General features: G+C 39.8%; 2 protein-coding genes across 4 annotated transcripts; one reads left to right on the top strand and one right to left on the bottom strand.

Moving 5' to 3' along the window:
- Window positions 1-302: 302 nt before the first annotated feature.
- nup58 (nucleoporin 58) lies at window positions 303-11622 on the bottom strand. Of its 3 annotated transcripts, XM_077509128.1 has the most exons (14): window positions 11163-11619; window positions 10796-10947; window positions 9543-9578; window positions 8676-8954; window positions 8438-8597; window positions 7165-7230; window positions 6826-7000; window positions 6639-6718; window positions 6437-6555; window positions 6248-6330; window positions 5877-6078; window positions 1980-2063; window positions 1550-1648; window positions 303-1231 (listed from the first exon to the last, which is right to left on the bottom strand). In XM_077509128.1, the coding sequence occupies exons 1-14, from the start codon at window positions 11240-11242 to the stop codon at window positions 1062-1064; spliced, it is 1785 nt and encodes a 594-aa protein (XP_077365254.1). In that variant the 5' UTR covers window positions 11243-11619; the 3' UTR covers window positions 303-1061. The 3 variants fall into 3 exon arrangements, with proteins under 3 accessions (XP_077365254.1, XP_077365255.1, XP_077365256.1); XM_077509129.1 differs by lacking the exon at window positions 1980-2063 and having other exon boundaries at window positions 11163-11620; XM_077509130.1 differs by lacking the exons at window positions 303-1231; window positions 1550-1648 and having other exon boundaries at window positions 1983-2123; window positions 11163-11622.
- A 241-nt stretch (window positions 11623-11863) lies between these two features.
- On the top strand, window positions 11864-18867 carry mtmr6 (myotubularin related protein 6). Its single transcript, XM_077509422.1, has 15 exons — window positions 11864-12091; window positions 13485-13616; window positions 13830-13992; window positions 14283-14440; window positions 14775-14903; window positions 15056-15190; window positions 15463-15595; window positions 15696-15805; window positions 15949-16074; window positions 16160-16209; window positions 17046-17139; window positions 17238-17344; window positions 17420-17554; window positions 17631-17757; window positions 18251-18867. The coding sequence occupies exons 1-15, from the start codon at window positions 12068-12070 to the stop codon at window positions 18605-18607; spliced, it is 1980 nt and encodes a 659-aa protein (XP_077365548.1). The 5' UTR covers window positions 11864-12067; the 3' UTR covers window positions 18608-18867.
- The last annotated feature ends 7176 nt before the right edge of the window (window positions 18868-26043 follow it).

The following is a 26043-nucleotide window of genomic DNA, read 5'->3' as shown; positions in this document are numbered from 1 at the left end:
TGTTTTTTTTACACAAATTAAAACGCCTTACTATACATGGTCGTTTTTTTTGTTTTTTTTTTCAAAAATAAAACTCCTTACTATACATGGTCGATTTATTATTTTTTAAATAAAACGCCTTACTATACATGGCCTTTGTTTTTTTTTTCTCAAAAATAAAACGCCTTACTATACATGGTCCTTTTTGTTTGTTTTGTTTTTTTCAAATGGTCATTTTTCTTTTTTTTTCCCCCCAATCGATTATAAACTTAATTCTGTTCTTGCCCACATTTATTGAAGTGACACTGCAAACAGGCCAAACATCATATTTGAATGTTTATTATCAAACAAATTCTTTTGAAAATAGTCGTACAGATAGTGATTGGAAAATAAAACTAGAACAAGCAGTAATCATGGACAGAACTGACAAAATATAAACAGAGAAAATCACTTTACATTGTACACATGCACGTTAGCAGCCTTAGGACAAATGTTTAGCAGATCTCTGTACAGTGCATTTCTAAAGATTTTAATTTTCTTGAGATATACTGCACATCACTCTAAATGAAATTATAAATTGCTGTACCTAAACAAAAAAAGTTCTCAAGATTCACTATCAGAATATTTTTTGCTTTTTTTTTTAAACCTCTTTATAAAAATAAAAGTATCCCTAGCTGGACTCTTAAGTGGCCAACTATTAAGGCTCTTTCTATTAAATTAAACCTAACTCAAATCTCTGGACGGAGGTTGTGCCGAAGTCAGCGATGCCTGACAAAAATTGGCCAAACACAGTTCACTAAAGCTGACCATCAAAAAATGGATTTGGTCCTAGATCATATGTGATGCTTTATAATAAATCATGTTACTGTATTTAATTTGGTGTTCCAAATCTGTCACATTTGCTACCAAGCAGACCCATTCGACAGTAGATTGCAGTTAAAATAGGATGGAATGAAAGGCAGTGGGCAAGTATGTCCGTTGTGGGTATGCTTTTAGGAAATCAGGCTTAAAAAACAAAACAAAAAAAACTACAAAGCACAAACTTAACTGCTCCATCACAAGCTTCTGCCGTCTTGCTTCTTCTATCTTTTGCCCCGTTTATTACCGGCGGGGGGCTTCTTAAGCTGCAGCAGTGGCGCTCCGGTGCCGAAGCCGGCAGTTGGCGGGTTGGACACCCCAAAGGTCAGTCCGGCCGAGGGGTTGATTCCAGGGTTGCTGAAGTTAAAGCCTGAGGTGTTGGTACCACCAAAACCTGGAAAAAACACAGAAAATTGAAATAGATGAGAGAAAAAAAAAAAAAGTTTGTGATGTCATTGTACCCTGCACCAGATGCAGAAAACAGCCTTACATCATGAAGCCAAAAATGAAGCTTCATGAGGCACTTGCAATTTTTTTTTTTTTTACTCCTAATAAATTTTACCCTTTAATTTTACTTTTAAAAATAAATTTTACTCCAACGTTAAATCCCTTTACAAACAATTCTAACATTTAACTCAATAAAATACACACAAACAGCCTGAAGTCCTTCATGCGAGCAAATCATGCATGAGGAGTTACAGTCCACATGTACCTGCACTCAGACTGCCTCCAGTGGGCTTAGTGGTGGCGGCGAAGGCAAAAGAAGAACCCCCAGTCCCCACCCCACCAAATCCTGGCCCTGCACCAAAACCTGTGGGAGAATGAGACAACGGCAGTCATGAGTCAAACCTTGGAGCGCGGCTTGGACTTTGGCGAGCCAGCGCAAGCTAGCGTGGCACACAGCATTCATGGCAAAGCCCATGCCGAAGGGAGGAAAGGGGAATTTCAAAGACTCCACTTGGTGTGCGTTCAGACCACATTGCATTTTAGGTTTGTTATTTGTGTTGTATGCATGCTTTATAAATTTAAAAAAAAAAAAACACACACACACACAGGGGCAGCATTCTGGTGGTGTGAACGCACATACACCATACACCAAGGTGAAAGTCAGAAGTAAAAAAGAAAAAAAGCTGAGGCAATACCTCCCAAAGTGGTCGAGCCCAAACTAGTGCCCACTGCTGTGGCAAAAGGGTTGCCAAACCCTCCTCCCAAGGGTGCCTGGTTCCCTATGGCAAACGAAGACATTCTTTACTCCTCTGAAAGTCTCCTTTGGCAGAATGGCTTCCCTTAATTACCAGATGGATAATAAAAAATACTCATCAAATTTGCCACAGATGATTTAAAAAAAATGGATTATAAAAGTATAGTTTGCATGATTTATGTATTAGACTGAAACTTGAAACTTCCAAAGTTGAATCAAATTTAATTGAATTTAATCCCAGCGGTTTGGCACAGGTCACAACTGATTGCGACTTGTAATCACAGTTTTCCCTGTGTACAAAATCCAGAGGCGGCCACCTCCGCCTAATATGCTTGCCTGAGCCACTGAATGTCGCTCAACACAACGCTCCAGCTGTGTTGATTGAGCTCGGCAGGAACGCATTTGAACTGCAGTTGCAGTGTTGCGCCATTAAGGAGGTGCTATATCGACAGCAGTGCACCGGAAATGGATTTTGCTGCTTAACTCAGGCATTCCACTAATGCAATTATTAACCAGAGTTCCACATTTAAGACTAGTGGGGCTACATGGAACTTAATGTAAAAAAAAAAAATAAAAAAATAAAAATATGGGGATTGACTTCCCCTTTAAAAAGCCATATTTCTTTCTTTTTTCTTTTTTTTTTTTTTAAGACATTAAATGTGGTAATGTGATGAAATTTGAGGCCCTGCCTCACATTACACAACAAGCTTTGATTTTTTTTTTTTAAACCAGTTTGTATGAGTTTTTGGGCTTTCAACTTTGGAAGTTCCACTGTAGTTTTAAGGTTAAAGAAATCAACAGTATGGCTACTTTTAGTTGAAAAAAAGTGACTAGTTCTTTCACTCCGAAACTTGTCTTTGTTTCTCTCTATGCTATCAAAATATAGTAAATCAGCTTCAGCTGAAAATAAACAAGGACAACCATTTCTTTGTTTAAATTTTTTTTTATTGTGAAATTTAATATGCAACTCAATTTACAGAAAAAAAAACAAAAACAAGTTTGAAACAATCGGTAGTAGTAGGTTACTAATTGCTACTGCATTTGACAAGTTCCAAAGAGTCAAGATTTCAGAGTGAATGAACTAGCTTCTGTTAAAAAAAATAAAATAAAAAAAATCACATTGTTATTGACTATAGTTTTAAAAGGCACACCATATCATATATTACGATATATAATAGTGTATTAACAGGCATTGGTTATATATGTTTAAATACAAGTCAAAGCACGGAAGCGTTAGATAAGACACAAGGATTTGGCATTTCAGGGCTGCCAGTCACTGTAAACTTCTAAAAAACAAAACACACGAGTCAGTGATACGTTAGTGTAAGGTTAACTAACCAGCAGTTGAAACTACTGAATAGATTGATCTTTACCAGTGTTCTTACACATTGTTGTGAGTAATTCATGCACATTCATCGCCGTCTTAAAATGTGTCAAGAGCTCAACAGTTGACTCGGGCCTCTAAGTAGCCACACAGACCAGGAAGGTAGTAGTAGTAATAAAATAAGAACAGTCTGAAAGAGACAGAGGTACTATGCTCTAATTAGCGACGACGGACTTCAAGTACCAAACAGTGTCACAACCAGTGGAATAGTCAAGCCAAATACAGGTGTGGAAGACATGTTAAAAATGATGGCACTTGGCACTTCATTTATATAGCGCTTTTCCACCTTACAAGGCCCTCAAAGCGCTTTACATTTTGACTACCCATTCACCTACTGATGACGCAGCATCAGGAGCAATTGGGGGTTCAGTATCTTGCTCAAGGATGCTTCGACGTGGTCACAATGGCATGGGATCGAACCCTCAACCTCTGGGTTGGGAGACAAACACCATACCACTGAGCCACGCCGCCCCCGATGCCTAGAATTGAAATAAAAGAAGTTTGCGGCAGGACAATTCAGTGTCCTAACTTCCAAATGCCGACTATCGCCATTTGATCCAAACAAAAGAATTCCAAGCTTCAAACATTTGAAGAGAAAGTAATATGATCCTGGAATCAAAAGTTTGTATTTAAAATGAAGACAACGCACCAAATGTCATTATTATTCAACGTGAAGTTTCAATCGTTCACAACCATGACCTCTTTCAATTTCAGGCAACTACTAAGTAATGATGGAGAACAACAGTGTTTCACAATTAGGTAAGAAAATAGCTTTCACTTGTAGTCCTTCAGCCGTTTGGCACATTTGACTTTTACACGTAGTGGCACAAATGTAAAGAAGCTTTGGGCCAGCACCATGGAGCGTCGCACAGTTGAAACAATCTATACATCAACAACAAGTATTGTTGTCCATGATGCTATCACACGTGTAAACACAAGTCAATAAATACTGAATACGCCTATACTCTAGTCCAAAAAATGTCGATTAAACGACAAATTCACATATGACAACATATTTTGCATCCTAGAAAATGATAAAGTTGCAATGTAAAGTGAATTGGAATATTGCTTTTAGGGCAAATACGTGTATGTCTGCTTCGAAAATGAAGATACCTGACATCACAAGAGAAGTGCCTTCTTTGTTGCACAGAACCAAGCAAAGACGGGATATAAATATAGGGGCATTGACACAATTTGCGTCGATACACCCCCACAATGAATTTGAAATGAAATGGACACATTTAATATTGAAATTGTGAAACCAATATTGAAATGGTTTTCTTATTCCATCCATGGAGAGCAGCATGACAGTAAAAAATAAGCTCCCATATTTCAGACGTGAGCAATGCCGAGCTCAAAGTGCTATAGAGCACCGTGCGCTCAAAAGTATCTGACCAATGAATAAAGACTGCTGCTGCCTTTAAAAAAACTTCCCAAGTGCAATATTGCTTTCAAACCTTCAACTTGACTACTGATTCTTCATTTTATTCATAATAAAGTGATAAATGTGACTTGATATCTCAGTAAAAAAGCTGAAAGTGGGTTCAATTGTGAAGTTGTGCTATGAAGTGCTCAGCTGGTGGAACAAAGTGTATAAAGATAGTGTATGGTTCAATTGTGAAGTTGTGCTATGAAGTGCTCAGCTGGTGGAACAAAGTGTATAAAGATAGTGTATTAGATTATTATTGTGTTATTTGTGTTTCAGATCCAACAAGAAGCTGCCAGCAATGTACCAGTACTACCAGTAAAACATGTCTGCTGGCCATTACTGGTTTCAACGAGCAATTTTATTTATTTAGTGGAAAATGGAATGACTCGTGGCGTGAGGTTAAAGTAATAAACAGACCTTGCTTAATTTATAGAAGGTAATAAGTGTTAAAAAAAAACTTCCTAAAAGTTTATATATTTTAAATAGACGCCTATTAGTGGCCATACCCTGTATAGCAGAATTCACATTCACTTGTTAGTCAACAAGCCAAATAACCTAAATCACACAACAAATCCTCATATAAATAATAATACTGATTTGGGTGGGCTCATTTAACGCAGAAAATAAAGTGGCGTTGTCAACTCAAAAATATCGTTGGCCGTTTGTGTGACATACCAATTATTATTTTGGCTATTGTCAAGGAAGCATCAGTTTCCACTGACGCTATCAATCATATATTATCCTCTCTGGTATTGTATAGTAAGGCGCATACGATAAATTAAATTAATCCAGCCCATAAAGTGAGGCGTCAGAGATGTGACAGTAAGGCAGAAAACTATTTCCAATCTTTCCCTTTTGTCTAGTATTTCCTACAAGTAAACAAGCAACTCTGCAACCACATTTGTTTCTTTCAATTTTTCTCCTTGTCTTCCTACATCAATAAAAGTATATTTAATCAACATATGGTGTTGTTTCCAACCCTCCAAACTAGGTGAGAACATTCTAAAACTTGTTGGCACTCAGACCTGGAGTTGGCTGCTGTTGCTGGGTCAGTGTGGCTGCCATGGCCACGGCTGCAGCATTTGGCACACTTGAGAACGGGGCCGGACCGGTGGTAGCACGCGCCGTGCTCTGACACTTGCTGTTGGACGCCCGTTTGGACGCAAAGACATTGGTCGAGTCCTCCAAAAAGGCCCGGCGGTAGGCGAGGTACTGATCCTTCAAGATCTAAAATACATAAAGTAAACAGCAGACGTTAATATTAGTGACATTTAAAAGACAGTGGTGCTCCAAAAGTGTTTTGGAATTTGAACAAAAGTATCAAGCCTATGAAAGGTTAGATCTTTCGGATCAGATCTTTTAAGGGTCAGTCAGTCATCTCACAGGTTGTACTGACCTTTACATTCGCATGGACAGACTGGAGCTGGGCAGCCTGGCCAACAAATGTCTCGTACAACTTCTGCATGGCCATGGTCAGGTCTGGGAATTAAAAAAAATTTAAATAAAAAATAAAAAAAACAATGAAAGATTAGAGAATAAAAAGAGCCGATGCAGTTATTTGAGAGTTCTAAAGCCTCTGACTGACCCTGAGGGGTGATGTAGGAGGGATTACTCAGTGTGTTCAGGTGGTTCTCCAACTCTTGGATCTGCTGTGGGTACTGCTGCAGTTGCGCCTGAAACTGCTCTAGCAGGCCACGGAAATAACTAAACACAAACAAACAAATAAATAAATGTTTGACATTTTGTCCATGAATTAGATTAAAAGGAGGTCCTGATGGGCTACGTACTCTGAAGGAGCAGTGTTTTCAAGTTGAAGTTCAGGGGGCGTCTTTTGTGTATAAATCGCCAGTTCAGCATTTTGCAGCTCCTTAATTGAGAAAGGATTTGAAAGTATTCGCATTGGGCTTAAGTGAAGTTTTGGCATTTGAAATCTGAGCGCAGAGCACATTTGATTGAATAGCATGATCAGTCTACCTGTGCAGTCTCCACCTTGAGCTTATCAATGAACAGAGCATGACGCTGCAGGCTGCTGGCACTGACAGACAGATTTTGCTTGAGGGTCTTGATGTCATCCTGGACGCGGGCTATTGCCTTCGACGACATCCTGCTGATGTCCTCCTGAACCTGTTTCTGCTCTTTGACAAATTTTCTGGAAAGAGAGAGAAAAAAAAAATACTTTTTACATACTTTTGGTCATTAACACAGGGTAACAACAAGATTGTCCTCAAATATGTAAAGCGTTTAAAATGTGACCAAACTCCAGTGTCTGAGACTAATTACAAAGCACGAGACGCAATTCTGAATCATACTTACTGGAAATTCTCAACATCTTGACAAATGACTGGAGGTAGGTTCTCATCCTCTACTCTCTTACTGCCCCTTACAGAAGAAGAATTGCAATTTAGTATCCGTTATGACAAAGACATAGGTGCAAATTAAATAGAATGTATCAAGCGTGTACAATGCACAGCATCTCACAAGAAAATGGATAGATGGACGTACAGTGGATTAACTGCAGACATGTTTATACAAAAAAAAAAAAAAAAAAGATTTATTATTATTTACCAAGGTAGTCAGGTAGTCATAAAAAAAACTTGGGTAAAAGTAAATGGAAATGTAATCTGTGAACAACATCACACATAAGGCATATTTGTTTTTGGACAAATTTTTTGCTTACGTTAATGTCAGTCACATTTTGCTGTATCTCAGTCAAATGGCACAATAGAGGGGGCACATGTTTGTAAGTACACAGGATACAAAAACAATTTAGTCATCAAATGCCTTCAATTTTTGTATTCTGTTCATTAAACACTCATTCTGTTCCATTGGTGGTTTATTTTCTTGTTTTAATGCAATTATTTCTTGAATGAACTTGAACTGAACAATGACTGTGGACCACAGAATACGCCAAATAAGCCAATTTTGCGCACGCACGTTGTCAGATAGGCTGCGTGACCGACAGCTTTTTTGCCATTCAAAAGCCGCACGTACCAGAAACAACGTTCACGGAACTAACACAATTGATTTCTCATTGTGTATGCGCAAAACAAACTGACTTCTCCGCTCCCAGTGAGGAAGACAGGACAAAATATACAGAAATTTAAGACCAAAACAGTAGAACTACGGTATTGTATTTTAGAGGACACTGACAGAAATATTTTCAATGATTTTATTTTGAAGAGCTCGGCCAAGCACCGCTTAATAGCTTACTTGGACGGAACGCCACTGCTTAAACACAAAGCACTGATAAGACAAAAATGTAGTTAAACCGTAAAATTATGAGTTCATTTTTTTGGGTAAATATATGAAGTTACAAAAAATTAATATTAACGGACAAAATGTAGATGCCAAAATAAAAACAGCTTTTGGTTATCGAATGAGTCATTTTGTAACAAAAAAAACAAAGCAAAAAACAACCTAATAAAATTGAAAATCAGGAACTGAAAATCAAATTGAATTGGGCTTGAGTGAATCGTGATAGCCCTATATATTGTACATTGTTTTGTAATCTGCAATAGTGTTTTATTATAAGGGCGGCAGTACTGTATATGGGAATACTGTATGTGCACTGGTCAACAAGACTTACCGGGCTCCAAATGAATTGTCACTGTTTTTAGAAGAGGTGCTGAAGTCAACCCCACCCAAGCCAATACTGGGAGCAGAGGTCGCCGTCGCTGCTGTTGAAGAGCTTAATAAAGATCCTAATGTTAGTCCTCCTCCTCCTCCAAGAGTGGTCTGACCCAAACCTGGAATATACAGCAACCACATGTAACATTATGAATGACATTTATTTATGTTTTGTGTCACATTCCAAGTTGTTTCACCTGTGGCCGCCGTGCTGGAAAAGAGACCCCCTCCCAGTGAAGGAACCGTTGCGGCAGCTGCCGTGGTGGTTGTGGTGCTGCCGAGGCCGAGTGCGAAGCCTGTCGCCTGCGGCTGCTGCGGCGCCGTCGACGTCAGGACAGAGCCGAATGTTAAACCCGTCCCCGTGGGGGCCGACGAGCTGGTGGCAGCGGCGGTGAGGGAGAACGGTCCAGCTGAGCCCGTGGGTTTGTTGAAGGCCATGCTGAAGCCAGTTGAGGCTGCTGTAGAAGCTGGGGCCCCTGCAACAATGAAAATTTCCATCCATTTTCCAAACCGCTTATCCTCACGAGGGTCTAAAAGGGTCTCCTGATGCGTCTGCCAACCTAGTAAACAACTACAAGAAACATTTGACTGTTGTGCTTGCCAACAGGGGCAAGCACAAATCATTTTTTGCGAGGAGGTCAAATACGTATTTCCCTCTAGGAAATGCGAAATATTTTTTATTCCATGTAATTGTTTTGATTTTTTTTTTCTCTGATATTCTTTCTAGCACTGTTAAAATAAAGCTGCCATAAAAATCTGAGATTCTTCATCTATTTCTGCATATGAACACTTTCATACTTATTTCCTCTACTGAACATCAACTAGAAAATCTTTTTGGGCTGCATTACAGTTTGCCAGCAAATTTATGCGTATCAGTGTGGTGTTAGATCTTATCAGTGGAATAAAAAAGGGCAACCCGCTGTTGTGTCTTTGTGCCAGAATGATCAGAACTGAAACAAATAGAGGCTTGAAATATTTCACTTTGTGCGTGGTAAACAAAATGTATGATGCAAGTTGAATTTTTTTAAACAAATTATTGACATAAACAGACTTTACATGCTTACCTAATGTTAGTCCACCAGTGGGAGCAGCAGCAGCACCTGAAATCAATACAATGTTTTCAATTTTGGTGGCGATTGGTCATAGTTGATATGTTAAAGGGATACTTCACTTATTTAGCCCATTATAGCAATAAAAAGTTAATATTTTGTCTATAATTAATTTGATACTTTCATTATTTGTTATGTACAAATAGTACCTTTAAAAAAACACTTGTTGCAACTTGTTGTCAACTGAAAATGACAACACAAGGGTAACCAATCACAGCTCACCTGTTTTCTAGGTTTGGTCATGTGACAATCACAAGCTGAGCTGTGATTGGTTACCTGAGCCCTTGTGATGTCATTTTCAATCGACAGAAAGTTGCAAAATGTGTTTTTAAAGGTACTAATTGTACATGAAAAATAATGAAAATATCAAATTTATTATAGTCAAAATATTGCTTGACTGCCCAAAATGGCTAAATAAGTAACGTAACCCTTTAAGCTTTTTATAGTGAACGTCTATGGAGAGGAAGGCTGAATGCCAGTATAACCCAAAATACTGTGGCGATTGTTTTGTTTTTATATTGTCAGAGGTTGAAATGAGTTGCCGAATGTGCGTTTGTGGATCATCATGCATGCGCATTTATTTTTTAGACAATCATCACACTGTTTCGAATAATTTTGAGACAAATCTCTCCCAATAGAAACGCACCTTCTGTCAGCTTCGACTCCTGCGTTTGCAGGTCGGGGGTCGATGACGTCATGTGAATACATGGTATTCACTGACGTCACAGGATGACAATCTTGCGAGTCAACGGCATTTGGCACTTCACAGCGACCTACGGCTTATAGCAGTGCTGCCCTCTATCGGCTTGGTAGATTTACATATGACAGGTGCTGCACGACAATAAAATAAGGTATCAAAAAGTATCAATACTCAATGGATTGACACTGTGGATCGGGACAAAATGTATAGTGATAGATTGCCAAACGATATCTTGTCCCAGCCCTTGGATCCAAAGCCACACAGTCCCAGCGGTGTGAAAGATGTACATTGAAATGAATGAATAGGAAATTAATGTCAAATTGACGGTCGTGGAGGTAAAGTAGTCATGACTCCTAAGTATTTTTAGATTTTTAATGCAATAAAATGGAAGCACAGTAATGACATACAGGCCATCGTTGACGTAAACAGAGTAACAACAAATCCAATTTTGAAAACCGTTAAAATGGCGGCTCTGGGTGAGCTAGTGTAAGAAGGTGGTTTGTCTTACCTGAAGCAGGCGTGATTAATGAAAACCCTCCCTGAGGTTTCTGACCAAAGACACTTCCTCCTAGACCAAGGGATGGGGTCGTGGTACTGGTGGTAGTGGCAGCACCCAATGCATTGCCAAACGAGAAGCCACCAGTACTGGCCGCAGGTGCACTTTAAAGACAACGGCAGTTAGTTGTCATCTGACGAATCGTCACGTTTTACGTTGTCAAGATAAAATTCTAATGTTTGACGTCAAAAGCTAGATTAAGGGAATGATACACAATGACGTTTCATTCCTAAAAATCTCTCGGGATTTGGCTCATTGATATTTTATTTTTATGAATGGCGTGTACTTGCGCTACGCTATTAGCTAGCTTTTCAATTACCTGGTTGCTACTCCGTATGAAAATCCTCCTCCAGCGGCGGTGGAACCAAATGTTCCCGTCCCGAAGTTCAAACCAGACATTGCAGCTTAAGCATTAAACACTTCCAAAGTCTGACTCTGTGTATATTCGCAACATTAGCAGATCAGCAATGACCAACACAACACAGCCAGCAAATTAGCTTAGCACAAATGCCCGCGTGTAGGCCAGAGCCGTACTATTTTAACCTAAAATAATGTATTTTACATATACAGCGATTTTAAAACAGAGCCGCTAGACTTTGGTTGCTTTTCCTCGTATTTTTCAGCCAAGTGTATCTCGCTTACATATCGAAAACTGACAAATATCAGTAAGTACAAACGCGCGCATGTGGATTTTCCTTTTCCCGCCTGCTGTTGCTAAAACAAATGCTATTGCATTTTGGGTAAAACATTTTCTCTAAAAAAAAAAAAAAAAAACTACCTTTCCCATTATGACGTTTTCCTGTGTGTGTGACGTGTCGCAAAAGATTGCAATGTAGCCGGAACAAAAAAAGTGCACTTCGAAATAAAATTGATTAAATATGTAGCGAAAAAAATCAAGTCACATCACGCTTACATTTTACTTCCTTTAGTAGAGATAGAATAGTGTAATAACGAACTAAATTCTGTGGCTTATTTTCTTTTAACTTCGGATGACAGTTCCACTGGAGCTCTTCTTTTGAAAAGCCACGCATCCTCGGTATCGGCGTGATTATCGAGCGCTTCACGCGGATGCAGGAGTAAAGTAATTGACAATAAAAACTAATGCAGTCGACATCATACGATTTGCCTAACGCATTTTTAATGCAATTTTATCAATGTTAGAGTTATATGCGGAAGGCGTTGCGTGAACTCTGAAGTCGCTGACAGCTGTTACGACCTGGAGACATGGAGCATATCCGAACCCCGAAGGTAGCTAACAGTTTCGAGCTAATTGCAGTGGATGGAACAGTCGGCCTCATATGGGGTGATCTGTGAAAACACGACTTGTTGTTTTCATTTTATTATATTGCACTATCGCAATGGGTGTGATATAGCAATACTATAAGTACATCCAAACAGGTGTCGCTCGCTTACTCGTTTTAGACGTGTCATGCATCTAAGCCATCTGATCTGTTTTGTTTCACCTTGCACCATTTCATTTACTCTTTCATCTGACACACCCTCGTTGTATTGATCGATTTAACGAAGCTGTCAATACAAAATGAATTAAGAGTCGCATAAGGGGATGTTACTCTGCAGAGACCAAGTTACTGCATCCCTTTTACATGAATGTTTGAATGTGTTCTATTAAAGGCCTCATTGTAAATGGAAAATATTCGTAGCTATGCCTGTTACATTTAGAGATAAACAACTCAACAAAAACAAAAAGCACAGGCACAGAAATGGATCGTCAGTCAGCCACCTAAATCACTTAAAGAAGACCAGATTGAATACTCCAGATTGGGACGCGAATGAGACCATCAAGTGGCGCTGTTCATGGTTTTAAGTCACCTAGTGCTTGCAAAAGATGAGTTGCTAGATATAATTATTCTTTTTTTTTTTTTTTTAATAATCAACTTTATAACTACCTATATTTACCAGTATACCAACAAATAAGTCACATGCATCAAAACAATAGCACAATTGTTTTTAAGGAAAATAATTGACACTATTTCTTCCTTGCTCAGCTACTTACTTCCTGTACTGAGCGTAGCTGTTCTACCACTATTGAGACAAGTACAGGAAAAAGGAAACAGAGGAAGAATGTCTGAGTCACTAAGAATTGCTGCAATGATAAATCATGAATTTGGACAGTTTGCAGTTTGAGTTAGGAATCACAACTACTTCCCAGTCTTAAAAAAAAAAAAAAAAAAGACGTGACATGGGTGAATATTTAACCCACTCCTACTTAAATGGTGACATTATGGCAAGAGTTGCTTCGTGTGAAATTATGTCACATTTCATATTGTTTACAGAAAAACTAATGTAACTGTTTTGTGTACTTTTATTCAAAATAAATTTGAAAGAGGTCTGACGTTAACTAGTAATTGGTTCACAGAGCCATGAATGCCAATTGATTCAATGTGAAGGTTGATTTTTTTGCTGGCTTGAACAAGATTTAGGAGCGGACGGAAAAGCTGTACAGTATTGTGCACCCACAGTCTGGATTCAGTTGTGAGAGCGGATGGTGAGCACCAGGTGGTCAGGATTAAATGGCGCTCCAGCTGGCATCGTGCTGCACAATATCACTCTTAAAGGGTTTTTCTTCAAGGTGTCAGCAAAAACCCTCACAGCATGACTTCATCCCCAAATGTGTTTGCAGGTGGAGCAGGTGCGCCTGTTGGATCGCTTCAGCAACAAATCCACCAGCGGCACACTGTACCTCACAGCGACGCACCTCATCTTTGTGGAGAGCAGCTCCAACAACGCAACGCCTGCTGGACAAGAGGTTTGGGTAAGTGTTGGACTTCCAATGCAACTGAATTGTCAATTATTGTTACATTCCACAGACCATTTCACAAGTGAAATGATTTGTTTTTTGTCGCATTTGTGACATTTAATCTTAAAATCTGTAAACACACTTTCAAAATAATACAAACATTGTTTTTTTTGTGTTGCCCTGATACAATACAAAGAGATGTTTATCAACTTCCACTCTTCTCTGCAGATTTTACACCACCACATCGCATCCGTGGAGAAGCTGTCGCTGACCACCTCGGGCTGCCCACTGGTCATTCAGTGTCGTAACTTCAGAGTGGTTCACTTTGTGGTGCAGCGAGAACGCGACTGTCACGATGTGTACAGCTCGCTTTTGCGCCTTCTGCGGCCTGGTAGGTTCGTGGCCGAGCTATTTGCTCCAACTTCTCTTAGCCACGCACATCTAGACGGACTCTTATGTATGGAATGGAGTCTTTACATTTATGCACGTTTACCAGACACTTAATTTCCCCATCATATTCTGTCAAATTAAAATTCTTCACATGTTGATATTGCAATACTGAACTTGACATACTAAAAATAATGTCAATATTGACTATTTGTAACCTTTACAAAAAATGTGCTTAATTTACCTTGATATACTTGAGGTGTCTGTGTTGACAATTTCCTTCTTTGTGTGCAGAGTCGTACGAGGAGCTCTACGCCTTCTCCTACAATCCCAAACAGAACGACCAGCAGCGTGAAGAAGGGTGGCAGCTCATTGACTTGGGGGCAGAGTTTGAGAGGATGGGTGTTCCCTGCGACCAATGGCAACTCACCGACGTCAACAGAGACTACAAGGTCTATGATGTTCACAATCACACTGGGGCAACTCGTCTGTAATTGATCATCTACAGTAGCTAGGTCCCTTTTAATGTGAGTGGGAAGAAGATTGATTGCTAGAGGCGATGAAGCTTCATCAGTGACCCCAAGTAGAAGCGTTCTCGTCCACCTCGCCACATTGTTCAATTTGGTACGGAGAAGTCTGAAGTTTTCTATTCCATACTGTCTGAAGGGTCCCTAATGATTAGGACTGCAGTCCTTTGTTTCATCAACAGAGAATTTTCATTAGCATCTTGATTGTACATATAATAACATTAATAATCTAAGTATGTCTACATGTCTTTGTTTTCAGATTTGTGAGACATATCCACGTGACCTGTATGTCCCCATCACGGCCAGTAAGCCCATTATTGTGGGCAGCTCCAAGTTCAGGAGCAAAGGACGCTTTCCTGTGCTTACTTACTTCTACCAAGAGAAGAAGGTACGTACCATTGATTTGGATTGTATTGATCAGCCAAAGACTGTGTCACAGTAGGTTCCATACCTGATTCGATGGTTACATGAGGCCAAGTATTTGTGTTGTTTTTTTTTTTTGTTCTTGATCCGATGGATGTTGTGTGTCCATCACAACAGGCGGCAGTGTGCCGGTGCAGCCAGCCTCTCTCTGGCTTCAGTGCACGTTGTTTAGAAGATGAGAGCATGCTGCAGGCCATCAGCAGGGCCAACCACAACAGCCGATTTGTTTACGTCATGGACACAAGGCCAAAAGTAAGATCATGCATACCTTTTTAAAAATGATGATTTCATCTAAAAGGAGAGTTTGGTTAATCTGTAGACAATTGGTGAAACTTTCGAGTGGCACTCTCATGCCTGCAGACACATCACCAAATATTCGGATAAAATACAGAATGAACTTTTTTTTTTTTTTTTTAGAATTAAGCAGCTGACAAAAGATTTTCTTGGTTGTAAAAAAGTCCATTTTTCATAATATGCCCCATGTAAACTGCCGCCTCCTCATCTCACCACTGACCGTCTTGTAGCTGAACGCGCTCGCCAACCGAGCAGCGGGCAAAGGCTACGAGAACGAGGACAACTACTCCAACATTCGCTTCCAGTTTGTGGGCATCGAGAACATCCACGTGATGAGGACCAGCCTACAAAAGCTGTTGGAAGGTCCAACAACACTGCTTTATAAACAAAGTCAATTTGTTCTTCAGCAGACTTTCATTTTAGTCGTCTGCTTTTTTTTTTTTCTTTTCTTTGTGGTCTTTAGTGATTGGAGCTCGGTCCCTCTCCATGAGTGACTACCTGGTCGGACTGGAGAGCTGCGGCTGGTTGAGGCATATCAAGGCTGTTGTGGATGCAGCAATCTTCCTGGCTAAGGTAAACGTCACAGCTAAAGGGAATTTTTGTGAGTTAAGATTTTTCAATGAAAATGTTAGGCGACTGATTTAGGCTATATAATAGAGCTCCAATTAACCGAGAAACGCTAACTCCCTTTTTCATTGTTGTCATCCAAATGCCAGGCGGTGACTCGGGAGGGAGCCAGCGTGTTAGTTCATTGTTCCGACGGGTGGGACCGAACAGCGCAGGTCTGCTCCCTGGGGGCTTTGCTCATGGACCCCTACTATCGCACCATCAAGGGTTTCATGGTACCACTCACATACTTCTCTGATGTTCTTGTTTGCTGCTTACCGGTACTTCTTTCTTAACTTGCTTGGTAATGTTGTCATTTAGGTGCTGATAGAAAAAGACTGGATCTCCTTCGGCCACAAATTTGCAGATCGGTAAGTATTACGCAACAAATTTTTATCATTGACTCCTTTCTACATCCTGGTATGTAATTGAAGTACATTTAGACTGCCTATAGCAGGGGTCTGCAACTTGCAGCTTTGGCTCTTTAGTCCCTCTCCTGTGGCTCCCTGTGGATCTCTTAAAAAAAAAAAAAAAAAGAATAAATTAATATTATTTTTACATAAACTATTCTGTAAATTAATTAATGACTTGGATCAATTTCTACGTTGTCAGGAAAAGAGACAAAGGGTAGATGGAAAAAGTTTTAAAAATTACATAAAAATGTCCAAAAAGAAAGAGGACAAGCAAAAAATTACCATAAAATGTCCATTAAATTGCCCATTCAGAAAATGTATTTTTAAAAAGGCAGAAAATAAAATCTCTAAAAGGTAACTATAAAATTGTAAGAAGTATATATTTTTCTGTTTATAGTGCAGCCCGAATGAGCTCTTGGGCCCTCAGTATATTAGGCGAACACGAACACACGGTTTCATTCATCACAATGTTCAAATGTTTTGTGGCTCCAAACAGATTTTTTTTATTTGGCCTAAAATGGCTCTTTTGACAGTAAAGGTTGCCGACACCTGACCTAGAGAACGTGTGTTGTTCAATACAAACTATCTGCATTATAAAATGTTTGTCAACTAAACAGGCAATGTTTACTTTGTAGTGACCATTTCATTTCATTATTTTTAAATCCTCAACTGTGTCAAAAGGTTAACCACAGTACAATTCAACTAAAACTGAAATGACTTGCCTTTTGAAAAATAATACTAAAATTGAGCAGCATTCTTGTTGACAATGATGTCATATGAACTGTAACTTGTAGATGTGACCAGTTGGACGGAGACCCAAAGGAAGTGTCTCCTATCTTCACTCAGTTCCTGGAATGTGTCTGGCAGCTATCTGAGCAGTTCCCTCAGGTGTGTGTCCAGTTGTATGTCATCTATCCGCAAGGCACTGTTAACTGTTGCATTCTGTCCAAATCTTACTTGCAAGTTGTTGTTTATTTGTTCTGCAGGCATTTGAATTCAGCGAGTGGTTCCTGCTGCAGATCCACGAGCACGTCCACTCATGTCAGTACGGAAACTTCCTCGGCAACAACCAGAGGCAGAGAGAAGAGCTGCAGTGAGTCTAGAATGCAAAAGCAAAGCTCTTAGAATTTCTTCTTGTGCTTTTCTGACTTGTGCTTTTACGTCCCAGGCTAAGAGAGCGGACTCATTCGTTATGGGCGCATCTAATGAGCGAAAAAGACAACTACTTGAATCCATTCTATAGCCCCGCGTACGCCGAAACGTGCCCTGTGCTGGAGCCCTCCACTTTGCCCTACCATTTCAAGTTGGTGCCACCTTTTTGTGCACTTTTCTCTGCCACGTTACCAGCAATCTAACGTTCATGTGTCTGCGCGTGCAAGGTTTTGGAGAAACATGTACCACCAGTTTGATCGCTCCATGCACCCTCGGCAGTCCATCCTGAAGACAATTCTCACTGGGAGGGAGAACAGTCGCAAGGCAGAGAGCAAGCTCCGAGCACTGGAGTGTGTAAGTGAACACCCACTAATGATGCTTCAATGAAGAGAATTCCAGCTGCAACACCAAACTCAACTCAAAGGAAGAAATGAAAAAAATGTACAAGTTTGCTCCTGCAAACATCATTAAGCACATCATTTATACGTCTATTGCAGGCAAGTTGTGGAAACTTCATTTCCAATGCATCTTTAAACCAAGGGCACCATCGAGAGGGTCACATACTGTATATAAGCACACACGTGTTTCACATCAATTGTCGTGATAGTCAAAAACCAATAGAATATTGTATATATATTTAATATATATATATATATGTTTTTTTTTTTAAGATCAGCATAGGGACTAAAGAGCCACATGTGGCTCCAGAGCCGCAGGTTTCAGACCCCTGCTCTATACAGTAGAGCTTTAACATGTGATATGCCAAAACATGCGTCTTCATATGCGATGTTGTCGTTATATAGGGGGTGGGTTCCATAAAAGTAATTCCGCCGTCCCCTTCTTGTAGAGACTTCAGCAGCTCGGTGTAACTCCAGTCGTGACCTCCAACCTCCCCGCGGCCCCTCCCACCAGGGATCATCGCTCACTTGACAAACCCCTCCCACCGCGCCCCGACTCCCTCATCTTGGGGGCGCCCGTCGATCACAAGGAGGCCCGTCGGAAGCAGGAGGAAGACGAGCACGAGGAGGTGGGCGAGGAGGCCACCGAGAGCACCGACACGGAGCGGACAGTAGAGGGCAGCAGCGGCTCGGAGAGCCGCAAGCAGAGCTACGGCGAGCTGGAAGGGACGTACAACGACGACGTAGCCAAAGAGGAGCCGGCTGTCGTGAGTCTGGAGTTCGGAGTGGCACGCATGACCTGCTGAGAATCGGAGGCGTGGCGAGGAAAGGACAGACGCGATCTAACAATTTACTGAAAAGTGTGTGGGGAGACGTTCTTGTTCTTTATGTGATTATGTGCAGATTACAAAATGTATAGTCTAAAGCTCTATGGAAAGCCTCATTATCATGCCATATATTGCACCTATAGAAATGCATTTGCTTTTTTTTTTTTTTCTTCTTTTTTTTTAAATGAATGTTGGGACGCACTATAGAGAAATGAGAATAAATTCATCCACAGTAAAAATGAGTTTGTTCTTTCTTTTTTTCCCCTATTTTTCAATGTGTGATTGCATACTTGATTAAAAAAAAATAAATCAGGTTGATTGCATGAATGACATATGCCTGCTGTCCTGATATTTGATGACGAATGTCACGTTAACCAGATTAAGACGTTAATCTTTTTTTTTTTTTTTCTACATTCAAACCCACAGGAAATCAAGCACTTTCATCCCCACTGAGGGCTCACAGCCAGCCTAATCTCACAGCATCAAACTGGAAATGACACCAAACCAGAAATTTGGCCCCGTTTATGATTCCGCTCTTCCTGGATAAGCCAACTATGCCTCAAAACCCTTGAAGAGGCTCCGCTGTCAACATTTGCCACCAATGATGATTTGATCCTATTTTCCTATCTCACATTGATCAGATAAGCGGACTTACTTAATGTGCATTGATCTCAAAATCTCATTGGCGCTCTGATTGGGGGGGGGGTCACATACTGTATATAAGCAGACGCGTTTCACATTAATTGTCGTGATAGTCAAACCAATAGAATATTGTATATAGTTAAATAGAAAAAAAACACACCAGAGTAACAAAAATTCATGATGAGTGGAACATTGCAAGTCAACCACAATTTGTTTTGCGATGCTGGTTGACTTCCAAGTTTAGTTTAGCGATTACTACTACTACTACGATTATATGAAAAAATGTGCGTGTTAGATGTTTTTCTACATATATATATATATTTTTAATTGAATTTAAAGCAGGAGTGGAGCAAGCGGTTCAGAAAATGGATGGATGGCTGTTTTTTTTCCTGTTTTTACTGAATAATTAGGTCACCACTAGATGGCACTAAATAAGTTAAGGTAACTTCAACAACTCAACTCAAGAAAAATGTACTGTACAAGAAAAAACGTTTTTTTTTTTTTTCCAAAGTCACAACGGTTTTTTTTGTTTTTGTTTTTTTTAAATAGCTTTATTTAACAAATTGAAACGAAGAGCCAAAACATGGCAAACATAAGCAGCACATTATACACAACAATCTCACAATAACATAGTCACAAAAAAAAAAAAAAAAAAAAAAAAAACTGCCAGGGGTCTTTTAAACTAACAAATATTAAAAACATGAGAACGTTAAAGTCTTGACAGCTTTCTTATTTTTAGAAGTAGAGATGGAAAGTCAATTTATGCTTCCATCTCTTTCAAAAACAGAAACAAAGTTTTGACTTCACAAATTTACTCTTATGAATACAAAACTTAGCAAGCTATATATTAAAAGTTCAATCAAATATTGTCAAATGAATTGTTATAGTTAAAAAAAAAAAATGTGTAAAGAAAGCTCAAAAGATATTGTCCAAGATGAAACGCAAACGTCTTGCCACAGCTTGCGAGCATAAGAACATTTCCAGAAAAGATGCGCAAGAGTGTCTGATTGGGAGTCACGCGAGTTTACACATACACAACAGAAACAAAACTTTATGTGGTGTATCTTGTATTGCCCACTGAGTAATACATTCATTTTGAAAAAATTCCAAACCAATCCAATACAGTGACACATCATATGAAAGTGACATTTTTGTGACACCAGACTTCCGGCTTCAGAGCTCTTCTGTTTCTTGAGCGAGCTCACAGATTTACCACCAGATTGGATTTACTTCCCCAATCAGATTACAAATGACAAAACCCGAAAGATGTCCGGATAAACACACTTGGCATGTGTGCACAGTGTGCAGCCATCTTCCATGCAGATTCAAGTCGTCATGGTTTATTTGTGAAGTGCAGTCCAACAACGGTGCCCAGCCCAGCCCAGCACAACACAACACAACACAACACAACACACAGTTTGTTACGATCCGACGAAAGTCGGCAAAAAGTGGATCCCCAAAAAACGTAGGCCCAGCCAGGAAAATACAATTTGACGGGGTTTATTCACAAACCAACAATACGCAAAACGCTGGCTCAGATGCCAGGAAAAAAACATAAATACCCGGAAAAGTTAAATAACAAAAAACACTTGCAAAAGGCAAGGAGAAATTAGGAGAAATTAGGAAATCTAACTACATACAAAACAGAAAGCGCCGTGGCAGATACACATGAAAAATACTAACTTATCAAATCAAAAACAGGACTATACTTTAACGCGTGACTCAGATTCGAGAATGACTTGCGCAAGGGCTGCGTGCAAGAAATAATTCGACAGTGTTCTGTCGCTCCGGGAGTCCTTTTAAAGACCTCTTGATGATGGAAATGCGCCTCAGGTGTGGCGCAGGTGGACACGCCCCCTTCACTTGCCCACTGGGGGAAAAAAACAAAAAAACAAACAAACAGCAGACACATACTGAGAGCAGCTTATGACAGTTCATTTCACTGTTTCGCTCTGCAGCCACTAAATACTTAATTGAATGTGTGCTTGCTGAAATGAACGGCAGCTTTTAAAGCTCTGTAGAGGACAGAAGAGTATTTTGTGGTTTTCATTCATACCCATTTTTACACGCAACACTCAGACAAAGTGCCCTTGGAATTGTGAGCTCGGTCAGCGTCGACAAGCAAATACAGACAGAGAGTCATTCTTGTGCTGCGGCAACTGTCGGTAAATATGGGCTGGTAGCGCTTTGGACAACCCCCCCCCCCCCCCCCCCCCAATATGCTTGAAAGCTAACAGAGAAACAAGAAGAATGTGTCACCAGCAAAATCAGTCATGGAAATGAAGTGGAATCTCCAGATTTTTCTCACATTTTATGGTCATTTCCAATATGTTTTTTTTTTTATTTGGCTATTTTTTGAACATTTTTTGTTTGTTTGTTTGTTAAATAAATCTTGTGATTTTTTTGGTAATTTTCTGCCTTTCTCCTTTTGTTTTGGTGCATTTTATGGTTACTTTTTAAAACAATTTATTTTCAAACTTTTTTTGAAATTAAATACTGTGACATTTTTTGGCAATTTAATGGTCATTTTATGCTAATTTTCTGCTTTTCCTCATCAAAAAAAAACAGGGGAACAAAAAGATTTGATTTGCCTGTGTGAAAAATGTTGATCATCGTCAGTGGTGGCCTCTTCAAATGAAACATTTAGCAGCCTCTCCGTGGGCTCTGAATGATTCAGATCTAGCACTGCATGCACGCCCTGCTGCTGGAACACTCCTGAGGACAAGGAACTGAAGGAAGGACCATTGTAGTCACGCTTAACGTAAACACAGCCAGCACTCATGTAAACTGTGCACGCGTACACGCAAACACACGACAGAGGCACTTGGGATTTTGTCTGCTCTGTAGCTCATTTTCTCTGAAGCACATTGCCCGATCATTGAAGTTATCAATAGTCGGTGGTAATTTGGGTCAAAATAGGGCAGATTTGACTAGAAGCTACTCATTTTTATAACTTACCTGGAAATCATACAAGTACAGTAGGTACATAGCTGGTAGGAATGCAAAAGTGTTTGTGGGGTGGGAGGTGCTACTTAGAGATCTTATAAACAATTAGTACCACTGCCCCTTGCTGACAAAGAGGGTTTAATCTCACATAGTTGAACACGCACACACACACATTTGTTGCAGCATACATCTCGCAGCTTTGTTTAATCTTGAGCGTCCTTGCAAATTGCAGCCCACCTCCCTGCAGGGATCAACGTGTGGCCTGATTGTAAACACAACGGTGCACTTCTGAGAATAAAATTAGGCTAAAGTGGTGCCTTGAGATACGAGTTGAATTCGTTCCATGACTGTGCTTCTAACTCAAAACATCAGCTCCTATGGGGGGGATAAAAAGTAACCCAGAAATATACTTTAAACATACAGTTTGTTCCATTCTTAGAATCCACCCACCATGTATTTGGATTATCAAGATTACTGTAAAATGTGTTGCATTATGTTTTTTCCTAAAATTGTTTCAGTTTGTATTTATTCATTTGCCATTTATTATTATTATTATTATTTTTTTATTCATTTAACTCTGGTTATACGATTTGATGATAAGAGTATTTTTTTACAATAAATCATTTTGCATCTACATTGCACTGCATTAAACAAATTGTTAAATTATTTACAATTAAATATAAACACTAAAACAAAAAAAAATGTATGACTCATTAATCTACAGGATTATTGAAATAATTATTGAAATAAAAATACATTTTACATACATAGAAAACACAGATCATGACTGAAATTAAGAAAAACAAGGATACAATCAAAGAAAACCCAAAGTAGCCCTAAACCATGATGTAAGTAAAAATGAAAAAACAAACCAAAACCGAACCATGACACTTGAATCTGCTAGCAAGATCTGAACGTAGCCTCACTTCAGTCCAATTGCTAGCATGATTTTTTTTTTCATGGAGAATTGCCAAAAGCAAAATGTTAAAAGTTTGATGTTGTATTTTCAAATGTACAATCACTTCAATCCTAACAGAGGCAATCAACTTAACTGATGACCCGATGGGAACGGTCACATTGGCTTGATATCGCCTTAAATACATCAGAATCATGGGAAAGTGAACAACTTCACAGCTGTTCCAAATTACAAAGAGACCAGCATTTTTTATTTTTATTGTATTTGTTTTAGGAAGACCGTATGGTGAGTTCATGAGACCGTACTCGACGTTCTTCATATTGCGAAACGGCCTATAAAAGTCTTCTTTGACGAGCCTGCATGGCTTCAGTCTCCACAATCTCTGACTAGTTTTAATCATGCCATAACAAGTGAATACATAATATTTAAAATTGTAATTAGAGGCATAAAATGGGGCCAGATTTTCTAAAAGGCCATTTCAAAATTCTGTTGTCAGGTCATACAGACAGTTTGAACATGAACAATTCTGAGCTCTCTCTTAAAAAAAAAAAGAAAAGAAAAGAAAAAAAGACAGTTTGAACATGCAGTATACAAAAGTGTTTGTTTTTGTTTGTTTTTAAAATCACAAGAACCACAACCACCTGTGCTGAATTGTGAAGCAGATGTTTGTAAACCTCAGAAAAACCTTCAATAATAACACGGAGTAGATGAAAATTTCACTTTCACGTCTCAAATTTGATATGACAGGCAAAATGCCAGCATGAAAAAATGACATTAAATGCTCTTCACGTACACGCATACACACACCTGTGTGCTAAAAACACAACCGTATTCGCATCTGAAGTGCCTTTGCAAGTATAGAGAATTACAGATAAAAACCAATAGTAATACAAGTAATAAAATCGAGAGCAGACAGATTGGCAATAAAAGACAAAACAAGTCCTCCAACTGTCCCACTTTGTACTGATCTTCACTCAAGGGGCTGAAATAGGAACTCTACAAAGACAGATGGGGGCTGGGTTGTTCAAATAAGAGGCGTGTGATTTTTGTGTGGGTTCTGCTGTGTCTACTTGGCCTTTTACTGGCAGCTAGCATTTCAAATCAAACCAGTTTGTATTATTACAACACAATACACGATTTAAATGATTAGTCTGTAAAAACAAGCTGTGCTCCGTTGCAAGTTCGAGTTCCAACACCACCGAGGCCTGAATACAATCCTTTGTTTCGCCATGTTCTCACTCATCAATCCATCAGCCATCTGCCGCTCAGCGCTGAGCTGACCTGGCAGCATGACCGCCGGGCTTTCTGCTATCGTAAACATTGCATCTACCTGAGAAGCGGCACTCTCGCTCCGTGCCTGGCTGCTCAGGCAAGCGGCGTGGGTAGGCGCCGACGCCTCCCGGGCGAGAGCGACGACGCGCTCGCTCGCTCGCTCGCTCGCCTCACTCTGGGGAAGCCCTTGGAAAATGTTTGCGTGTCGCCGGGGGCGCTTGAATGCGGACATTGTTTGATGGCAGTGGGCTGGAAGAGGAGAGTCTGCGGTGCCCATGGTGACAGGGGAGGAGGAGAGAAAAGAAGCAGGGTGGGAGGAGAAGGATGGTTGTAATTGGGTCGATGTATCAGGGAGATTCATGGGGGTTGGGTGGAATCACCAGTAAAAAAAAAAAAAAAAAGTACCCACAGTAAATCAGGCTTGAAAGGAGAACATTGGGTGACAAAAGTGCAGCTCTAAATCAAATAAGGAATCTATCAGATGTTGGACTCAACTCCTTAGTAAAACCTTTTGGACAATTCTATGCTTCCAACATTATCCTCTTGAGACTCTGGGGAAGGACATTTTCTGCTCTGAGTGTAAAACGCAAGATAAATAAATGCTTGCTTGGAAGAAGTTGGTGTGGAAATCAAGCTGAATGAACCAGCAACCGACAATCACAGAAATATTTCAAGCCTAATTTAAGATTTATGTTTTTTGGTTTTTTTTACATGACAAATCACCATTTATTTATTTCGATAATTTGAACACAAACTTACCAAATAAACCTTATATGATACATATCCATTAGTAAATGGGAATTTCTCTCTCTTTAATGTCCGCATGGGAACAATAGAGTCGTTAATGTGAGAGTTATATGACGCAACTATTTGAGGGGGATTTGTATTTGTCTTAAGTGGATAATTCCTTGGTGCATTTTGTCTGTTCGAGGCCACGTTTGAGGAAATATCGTAAATAGAATAACAGACTGCTAAACGAAGTGGTTGGTTGCTAAAGGTCGGCAATGTTGGTTGCACAGCTCAACTCACAACTCAACAGGCTTCTTGAGTTTTGAAATATGAATGTGGTGGTAGTCCAAACAGGTTGCAGGTTCAAAACTATAGTCAACATGAGACAATTGGCTGATATTAAACAGTAGTAACAACTAGACATGTATGCGTCACAGTTTGAAAGGAATTAGACGTGTTGATGAGTGACTGCTCCCCAACACTTGCCTCTGTGGGTCCATATGGACAACGGTTCAGGACCATATGCTCAATATTAAATGGCTGCCCAAACCGTAAAGAGGTAAAGTTTCTCTGAGCTCAACAGTGCTGAAAAATGTCTGTAAATCCATTTCCCAGCTTAAGCCTGCTCATACCGTTAATCAGCAGCACGGCGGGTGCTGCAGACCCTCTGATTCAGGCTTTTTGGCATGACAGTATTTTGTTTACTTCCCATAGTGCCTCTCTCTCACACACACACACACACACACACACACACACAAAACCACCCTCTCTCCTTTAAACCTCACGATGAAACAAAAACTGACCGTGCAGATAATGGGGATCCACAACATTATGAACACGCAGGATGGGGGATGCTAGTTTTAAAAAGGCAATGCCTCTTAAATGATGGCAGAATGGAGACATCATAAAA

The sequence above is a fragment of the Festucalex cinctus genome, chromosome 20 (genome assembly GCF_051991245.1).
Source record: "Festucalex cinctus isolate MCC-2025b chromosome 20, RoL_Fcin_1.0, whole genome shotgun sequence".
Taxonomy (NCBI): Eukaryota; Metazoa; Chordata; class Actinopteri; order Syngnathiformes; family Syngnathidae; genus Festucalex; species Festucalex cinctus.
Note: the sequence above shows the minus strand (reverse complement) of the source record. Positions and strands in the feature narration are given on the sequence as shown.

Bases quoted from the DNA above. Each gene is read 5' to 3' on its own strand.
- nup58 (XM_077509128.1), bottom strand. From the start codon at position 11,242: ATGTCTGGTTTGAACTTCGGGACGGGAACATTTGGTTCCACCGCCGCT. The intron at 8,955-9,542 runs GTAAGCATGTAA...TCATTGTTGCAG, and splicing joins CACTGGTGGACTAACATTAG to GGGCCCCAGCTTCTACAGCA. The intron at 6,331-6,436 runs GTCAGTCAGAGG...TTTAATTCCCAG, and splicing joins CTCCTACATCACCCCTCAGG to ACCTGACCATGGCCATGCAG.
- mtmr6 (XM_077509422.1), top strand. From the start codon at position 12,068: ATGGAGCATATCCGAACCCCGAAG. The intron at 15,806-15,948 runs GTAAACGTCACA...TCCAAATGCCAG, and splicing joins CAGCAATCTTCCTGGCTAAG to GCGGTGACTCGGGAGGGAGC. The intron at 16,210-17,045 runs GTAAGTATTACG...TGTAACTTGTAG, and splicing joins GGCCACAAATTTGCAGATCG to ATGTGACCAGTTGGACGGAG.